This window comes from Thalia democratica, chromosome 1 (assembly GCF_965202585.1).
Source record: "Thalia democratica chromosome 1, ktThaDemo2.hap1.1, whole genome shotgun sequence".
In the NCBI taxonomy this organism is placed as follows: domain Eukaryota; kingdom Metazoa; phylum Chordata; class Thaliacea; order Salpida; family Salpidae; genus Thalia; species Thalia democratica.
The window spans coordinates 43,087,142-43,096,638 of record NC_139165.1 but is presented as its reverse complement, the minus strand read 5'-3'; the positions used below and the strand labels follow the sequence as shown (position 1 = coordinate 43,096,638).

Here is a 9,497-nt window from a genome sequence, read left to right as displayed (position 1 = left end):
TACCTTACTAATTTCATATTTCAAATGATTTTAAAAACTACAAAAACAAAAGTTTTAATGTGAGTTCCAAACGTATTAAAATTTTTAATTCGTACAAGAATAAATATAATCGGGTTTGATAATTTACTGGGAATTGAACAAGTAGGAATTATGTGGATTGGAATTGATTCGGGTGGGATTTGATCGGGTGGGATTAGATTTGGGTTGAAATTGATCGGGTGGGATTTGATTCGGGTGGGATTTGATTCGGGTTGGATTTGATCGGGTGGGATTTGAATTGGGTTGGATTTGATCGGGTGGGAAATGATAGGGTGGGATTTGATTTGGGTGGGATTTGATTCGGGTTGGATTTGATCGGGTGGGATTTGATTCGGGTGGGAAATGATCGGGTGGGATTTGATTCGGATGGGAAATGATCGGGTGGGAAATGATAGGGTGGGATTTGATTCGGGTTGGATTTGATCGGGTGGGATTTGATTCGGGTGGGAAATGATCGGGTGGGAAATGATCGGGTGGGATTTGATTTGGGTTGGATTTGATTCGGGTTGGATTTGATTGGGTGGGATTTGATTCGGGTGGGAAATGATCGGGTTGGAAATGATCGGGTGGGATTTGATTCGGGTGGGATTTGATTCGGGTTGGATTTGATCGGGTGGGATTTGAATTGGGTTGGATTTGATCGGATGGGAAATGATCGGGTGGGATTTGATTTGGGTTGGAATTGATCGGGTGGGAAATGATCGGGTGGGATTTGATTTGGGTTGGATTTGATTCGGGTTGGATTTGATTGGGTGGGATTTGATTCGGGTGGGAAATGATCGGGTTGGAAATGATCGGGTGGGATTTGATTCGGGTGGGATTTGATTCGGGTTGGATTTGATCGGGTGGGATTTGAATTGGGTTGGATTTGATCGGGTGGGAAATGATCGGGTGGGATTTGATTTGGGTTGGAATTGATCGGGTGGGAATTGTGTGCGGGTTGGAACTGAACGGTTCCCGTTAAAATATAATTTGGTTAAACTTAAGCCTTACATAGTTAAAAGGCAATTTGTGTTAGTTAATTTTCACTTTTACATATGATGATTACACTTGAATTGAATTAAATAATTAGTATATTTATACAATATACCTTGTTTTCGTTTTAGCTTAATTTAATGTTTCAATTGTAACTTCTCTGAAAAAAATTGGAGAAATATATTTAAAATAAAAGAATTTGAGTCGTTTAATTTATTCAGTAAAGTTTAAAGTAAGCCTGATGTTAAAATAATTATTTTATAGTTTAATTTCCATTTAGATGATCATACTTTTTCCTCTCAGCTGCAGACTCAAATTCCAGATTACTAGGTAACTAAATACTAAATCTGATTAAAGAGATTAATGTAATAATACTAATTGCTACCGTATTAAATAACAAGAAGGGCTTACCGACCGGTTTAGTCCTTATTAGGACTCATCAGGCAGGTAGTCCGAACAATGACGAAACTGGTCGTAGGTTGTTTCGGATGCTGTTGTTGTTGGTCGTGTGGTAAAGTTCATTATTTACTGTTGATGGTACGAACATCTCAACTTTGTTGATGTTGGCCGGTATAAATATTGTTTGAAACAAACTATAAGTAAGTGGTAGCAACGGTTTTCAAGTTAATAAAATAAAATAATATCCCTAATAAATTACTGATAGTTCAAAATAAAACTTTTAAAAACTTACTAAACTTAAAAAAAGTTAATATAGGCTTTAAACATATCGACTAAATATTTTGTTCTTTCTAAAATTTAATCAATTAATACATCGGCGAAAGTCTACAGAGCCTAAGCCTGAATTTTTGTATCCCGTGAAACAAGCTCAAATTAGCTTAAAGTCTGATCATACCAATTCATCATCAGACCATAAGCCTTTGGTACACTGAAAACGCTTTTATCTTTTTTAGGATTCATACGACAGTCACATCAAAAAATTTTTCATTATGATAGCCAGATGTTTCTACACAAAGATTTATTTTTTACGAGCAGTTAAGTGTAATTAATTTTTATATATTTACATTGAATACTTTATAGTAAATTTTTTTTTCTTTATTGAAAACACAGAAATTGTTTATTTATTACTTATTTTAACAGTTTCAGTTAAAAACTTTAAAAAACTTATTAAAAAGTTTCCATCGGCGGCTTCTTCGAAATATAAATTCATTATGACATTATCATCAAATAATGTGCTTAAATATCTTTAAGCTGACAGCTAGTTGTGCACATCAAATGTAAATTTTTTCTTAGTCGTTACATCTTTTAAATTCAACATTTATTATTTTAAAAACATAAAATAAAAATCATCTATAAATAAAAGTAAAGTTTTCGATAAAACAACGCTTTATATGAATAATCTAAGCTTTTTTTTTCTTATGTTTCTTGTTTATAGTTTCAGGATGTGCAGAGGCTCCTGGAAACAGGTCGAAACACGCCCCTGACACGAAATATTAAATATATAAATATTTTTTTTCAAAAAAAAAGGAAATTTATGAAATAAAGTTTTTGAATTATAATAGATTGATGCCGTAAAACAGTTAAAACAATTAAAACTTTTTGTAAATTAACTGTTTTGTTTTCAACTTTATGACCGGGAGTAAAAAATGATTTATTTTGATATTTTTAAATCAGCGTAATTAATAATTGCTAATCAAACTTAAATTGTTTAAATGTTTTTTTTCCTTGGTATATTAAACAACATTAGTTTTTATAAAAGATCACTATAAAATAAATAAATAAATGCTTTCCGTACAAAATTAGTCAAAACTTTATTACACTAACTGGATAAAGATGAGTTACTTTTAATATAAAATTACGCTAAATAAGTACTTTTAAACTTTATATTTGTTCAAACAAAACTATTGTTTTAATTGCAGTAAAAGCTTTAAAATATATCAGAAATTGTTACTATGGCGTACATAAATATCTAGATTTTATATTGCTTAAAAAATAGTTTCGATAAACTTAGTTTAAAATAATTTTGAAAGCACTCAAACATTTAAATTTTAGGTGAAGCCGAGTATTATGAACAACAAAGGGTTTTAAACTAAAAAAATTATGTTTTTTTTTTAAATCAAGTAAGTAAAAAACAAATTAAATCTCAGTAAATAACGAAACATAATTAAAGCTATTTAAATTATTTATTCAGTAAATCAATCGAAAAGTAAGAAAAACAATTTGTATCTAATTTTAACATAATAAGGTGTTTTACATTTATCTAAAGAAAATAATTTTAACTAAACTCAAATATGTTTTATAAGAGTTTTTTTTTTATTTCAGGGTTTCTGAAAGTTTTATTCAATGGCCCCCTTTAAAGAAATTAAAAAAGCTATGGCCCCCTCAGACAATATTTTTCGAAAAACTACCATTAAAGCCGCTCAAGACTTTTTTTGCTCTTCATCATCAATCCCCAGAATACCTAGTGTAAGTTTTAAATTATGGCCTTGTGGCTTTCTATATTTCCAAAAACTTTTCATAATATCTAGTATATATTTTAAAATTGCTATTAAAAACGCCTAAAACCTTTTTTTTTGCTTCATTATAATCAACTCTAGAATATATAGTAAAAATAATAGTTTATGACCTCATGGCCCCGGCCCCTTAACGGCTCATGCCACCCCCTTTGCTGAACACAGCCCCCTAAATTTCTGTAATTGTCCCTAAGGAGTCCACTTGGCCCAGTTTGGTAAAACCTGGTTTTGATCGAGAGAAAGTTGTGGTTAGTTTAAAATGAGGCAGTTTAGCACAGCTGTAAAATCCTAAATATTCTCTAAATCCACACGGTTCTACACGCCACCCACCCTTTTCTAAATCGTAGATAACAACTGAGTTTTTATAACTGTAAAACACATGAAGCTCTTTACCGATGGTCACGGCCTTGGCAGGGCAATTAAGAGTAATATCAAAGAACTGCTCTGGCGGGTTCAGTAAAACGAACTTGTTGGACGTCGCGTCGAAAACTTCAAACGACGTTTTGCAGGAGCCGCCGCACGCAAACAGCTTGTTCCCGGCGCCGACCAACCTGTGCGTTTGTCTATCTTCGACCATGCTGGGCATTGGCGTCCAAGCGTCTTCCACGTGGTCGTAAGCTACCACGCTTTTCCCCCAAACCGCCTCTTCCCTTCCTCCGCAAACGACGAGCCTTCCTCGGAACACGGCGACGGCCGCGTGGCTCCTCGCTGGGTTCAGCGGCGCGGTGTCCGACCACGTTCCGCTTTTCAAGTTGAACTTCACGCAGGAGCCGGTTACGTCCACGTGGTCGTAGCACTCTGAGTAGAAACCCCCCATGACGTAAGCGTCGCCCATGAAAGAAGTCGCGCAGAAGAACTAGCGGTCGTCGCACATCTCGGCTATGTCTTCCCAAGCGTTGGCGCGGGGCGAGTACCTCTCGACGGACCTTATTGGCCGGCGCTCGGCGTCAAGACCGCCAAAAGCGTAGAGTTCTCCTCTTATGCAAAGCATTTCGGAGGTGTGTCGCGCCGTTTTCAACTTCGGGTAATTCTCTACTTCAAAGCTGTTTGCTCTGACCAGGTAAACGTCACTGAAAGCGTTCCCGATGCCATAATGAATGAAACCTCCGCTGACGAACACATCAAAGCTGTGTTGGTTGCAGTACCGAGTCGTGGTCCCGAGCGGGCTCGGGTTTTCTCTTATGACGTCATCAGCACTGCCGCCGCAGTTTGCGCCGAAGCACGGTTTGTTTGTTAAACGGTTCAGGGCGGGAGCTGACAGCAGCGGCAGGCGGACTTTATGCAAAAGACGGCGCGCGAACCCGGAACGTTCGTCGGGCATGTGGAGCAGCCAGCTTTCCGCGGCGTCGGCAACTTCCATCTCGGAATCAACGTCCAGCTCGTCGCTTGAAAGTATTTTTGCCACGCACGCCACGTCCAGCTCCAGGAAGTTCGGCGATTCGGAAAGAATGGAGAAACAGCGTTCAACGAGCCTCAAGCAAAGTTTGGAGACGTTTGAAAGTTTGAACAACTGCGCAAAGGCGTAAACTGCTAGAACGTTGTCAACGTCAATTCTTGTTTTTATGAAATTGCATGCTTTATGTTCTTTGTCTTCATTCAACAAAATACAACACTTTGTTTTCAACACAGCAATGAACTTGTCCAACTCAGTAGGTTTCAGTTTTCCTAAAACAAATTTGTATTTGAAGTTAAACAACAAGTACTATATTTTTACACAGACTAAGAAAATTAAAAATTAAAAAATACTTATTTTATATCAAATTTAGCTGATCGCAAATTGTGACTAAATTGAAATAATTAAAAGAAAAAAAGAAAATTATGCACAATTCTACGTCTAACTTTCTTAAAAAAAATTTAAACTTTTGTGACTACAATTATTAATTGAATTGAAAACAAGGGTTTATACCGGAGAAAAAAAAAATCAGGATCCGGCAGGTTCAAAAATATTTAAAAAACTTTGAACCGGCAAGGTCTGTCTCCGAATATTTAAATAAATTAAAAACTTTAAATACATAATTATACTTTAGTATCATGTCTTTTATTTATCTATTACTTACAATAGGGAATAAAACATTTTCTAGTTTATGGACTGGTTTAACCAGAAAAGTAGTGATCTACCAATCCAAGATTCGGACTCGGATTCGGACGAATCCGGTCAATTTGGAGTCGGCCGTATCCAAAATTTCAAAATAAGACTCGGATTCAGCCGAATCCGAAATTTTAGACTCGGTAGACCACTTTAAACTTTTTGAATTTTACTTAATTGTTTGTCAAAAGTTAAATGAAATTTAAAACTAGTTAATGATTTTACGCATGAGTGGGTAAAAAACGGGCTTTTTCATTTATAAAAGCATTATCAATTTTGATTTAGAGTTTTGCACACAGTATGAAAACTATATATATTAGTTTTGTTAGATTCTCAAATAAAATTAAGTAAACACTTGAGGCGTTTAATCTCAGCTTTTTGGATAGCTGCTCTTATTTATTGATCATATGTTTAGTTTTTTATGTTTGCTCGTTGTTATGAACTGCTGCATTATTTTAACAAAAAAAAGAAAAATGCAACTTGAATATGTAACATTAAAGCAGATGCTTGAATACTTTTGTCTATATATTTATTGCTAATGTTTTATTATTTATTTAACAGATAAATTTAATTTAAAATTTATATGATATAATCTAAAACATTTTAATATTTATTTTTAAAACAATATTCTAAAAGTAAAAAAAATCCGTTAATAATATAATCTTAATTAATTTGCAATGAAATGCTGCAACTACTTTCATTATTCATTGTTAAACTCTGAACGTTAAGAGAATATTTAGAGCTTGCTGCAGTTATGAGAAATAAGGCTTAAAATCAATGATGCAACATTAACATTAAAAAACATTTGCCTAGTAATTTAAGTTTTGAAAGCAGGTTTTATTTTTTGAGTAAGAAGTTTTATAAAGTTGTTACGTGGTTCTTTTGTATAATAGATCCTTCACTATTTATATAAAGTAGTCTTGAATAGTCTTTAGTATTGATAGATAAAATTCACTGATACATTATAATAAATTAGTATAAAAGCATATTATTTTTATTATGTCTAACTTAAATAATACAAACACCAAACTGCCAGCATAGGGTCCTAAGCATAAACGTTCTAAGAAGTCACCCCGTCTGCTGGAAAATATGGGCAAAAAGGTCAGGTTGTCAATCATCCCACAGACAGTCAACCAGTCCCAACTGAGACTTTGGATGTTGGTCCACCAACATCCGTAGTTCACCAGTTCTTAATAATTTTTTTTTTGATGTTCTATTTTTGGAGTAAATGATTGTTATGAAAACAAAGTTTTAAAATAATTAAAGTTATATCATTCTCTTTACAGGGTTGCCAAAAAGTTTTAAGCCCTGGAATTTGACTATTTAGACAAGAAAACCTGGAATTTTGAACAAAAATCACTAAAAAACCTGAAATTTTAACAATTTTTAGATGCTAAGTAGTAAAATTTTGATTTTACACAATGAAATCTATCATATAGATATCTTTTTTAGCATCATCACAATTTTTTTTATAAAAAAAACAGTTTTAAAGGAGTATCTTTTGAATGTTTGCATACAATTTAACACAGTTTTTAACCTCAAAATAAACTTTAAACTAAAGACCAAAAAATGTGTGCTTTAGAAAACCTGGAGGATTTTTTGAAAACCTCGACAAATTTGCCAAAAACATTTAGCAACCCTGTCTTTAGCAATAAGTGGAGACCTTTATTTCTTATATATCTTTAAACACAACAGCTTTAAAAAAATGATTGGGCTAATTTTATACTGTTTTTAGTTAGTTTTAGCAGAAGTATGTTTACAAAAAACATATATTTTTAAATAGTTTGTTCGTTACCTTTTATCAATTATAACAATCAAGGTTGCCAACATTCAGGGAAACATAGGGTATTCTAAAAGTTTTAAAAATCTCTTGGAGGTTCTGGGAGCTCAGGATACTTTTAATTTTTAATAAATTCATCAGGGATGTTTTAAAACTTTAAAAATTTTAGGCTAGTATTCATATGTATTGAATGAGATTTAGTTGAATTAGTTTCAAAACTTTATTTTATAACCAATTTTGTTAAAAACTTGATTTTAATTGATGTTGAAAAGATGTTAATTTTTTTCTAAGGATTTGAAAAATGTCGAGGTGACTCAGGACAGTTCAAAATCACTCGGGGCAGATTTTTTGACTTAAAGAGTGACAACCCTGAATAATGTAAATGTTGTTGGTAGTTTGTTTATGATAAATACGTTTTTTTATATATTCTCACAACTTTATAAAGCTTATTTTGTTAATTTTTCCATTTTGGAGGTTCTGTTAGTAGATTTTAGAAGTGTTTTATTTATATTTTAAGTTTTTTTCTTAATGTCAAACTTTTATGACAAAAAATATTAATAAATTTAATCGTTTAAATAAGAAAAAAATGAATTATATTGAAATAGATTTTCGCAAATTTTTAGCTCTATGCTATTATGCTTATATTAAAATATTTCTTTTTCTATTTTGTTAGGAATGTAAATACATACAAAAGCTAAAATACAATTTGATTAAATTGTTAATTTCATGAAGTAAGTTGGACTCACTAGGTTAATATAAATAAAGCTTAAGCTTTTTATAGCATAAACTTAATAAATATTTGAAGATACATTGGTTTGTATTTAGTAGTATCATGTTTTGCATCGTAGTTTTAAATACAGTAAAGAAAAATTGAAGATATCAGGCAAACTAGCCTTGATGATTATAAGTCTATGAAACTCCAGGAATTAAGGATTCAAAAGCAATTAAATTTTGTAAAATAATGTTAAAATATTTGGACTCGGATTCGGCCGAATCCAAATTTCAAAGTTGAATTTTGATTCGGACTCGGCCGAATCCTAATTTGAAAATAAGATTTGGATTCGGACTCGGCTAAATCCGAAATTTTTGGACTCGGTAGATCATTACAGAAAAGCCTTTTGTGGGCCATATTCCGAAAACATATTTCGACAAGTCGCATAATTATGCAAAGTTGTGCAAAATACATTTTTCACATCTAAAAAGCAAAGTTGTTTCGAAATAAATACTTTTAAGTGCTATGGTTTACCAATAGTACATTTGAAGATCACATTTAGCATAAAAAAGATAAATACATGTATGTTGCTTTACAACTAAAAACTTCTCACACCAGAGTTTTCTGCTTGGCAGGCTAGGTCCACTGTACAATATGTACTTTGCCAATCCCTAATTTGAAAATAATTTCTATCTCTTATTAAAATTAGGCTCGAAAAACAGTTCTATATTTTTTAAACAGTAAAGACAGACATCATATAAGTTTTAACCTAAAATCATGTTTATAGTTTGCTTTTCATTGTAATGTTTTATTTAAATATGATGTAAGTAAATTATTTTCTTTATTATATTTTGTATTGTATCTTTTGTATTGTGTTTTTTAGAGATATTTACATACAAATGCATATTCTCTAATGCATGAATAACTGGGTTTTTTAATAAGTTTAAAGTTTAAGAATGTAATTTGTAACCTTTCGGCTTTTTTAGTAGAGGTTCTTTATAAACACAACTTATTTTATAAAATTTCTCAGTTAAACAAAAATAAAGCTTATTTCAAAAGCTTACGTCTAACAAATTAGTATTGTACATATAATTGCACTTACCTACATAAAGGTTTCCTAACCTTATTATAAAAGATCAAAAAAGTATGCAAAGACTAACTTAGTTAAGAAAAAATAAATAAACAAAATACATTACATAAAACATATATACTAGACTGTACTCAAAACACTTTATAATTTTCTATTGATCTGTGATTAAAAAGTCGTAGGTAGATTAGTTTAAATTAATTAGTTTATATGCTTTTATTAATACTGTTAACCTACAAAATGCATTTATCATATTTTGTAAAAGCATGTACTAGTATCTTAAAATCGTTTATGTTTAAGTTTTTACTTGGGTGTTCAGGAAAACTTCGTTCTAATTTTGGTGTGGT

At 32.0% G+C, this 9,497-nt stretch overlaps 1 protein-coding gene across 1 annotated transcript; it reads right to left on the bottom strand.

The window, feature by feature from the left end:
• Positions 1 to 4,341: 4,341 nt before the first annotated feature.
• LOC145836180 (kelch-like protein 35) lies at positions 4,342 to 8,842 on the bottom strand. Its single transcript, XM_082943998.1, has 3 exons — positions 8,833 to 8,842; positions 6,629 to 6,760; positions 4,342 to 5,150 (listed from the first exon to the last, which is right to left on the bottom strand). The coding sequence occupies exons 1-3, from the start codon at positions 8,840 to 8,842 to the stop codon at positions 4,342 to 4,344; spliced, it is 951 nt and encodes a 316-aa protein (XP_082800124.1).
• Positions 8,843 to 9,497: the final 655 nt, after the last annotated feature.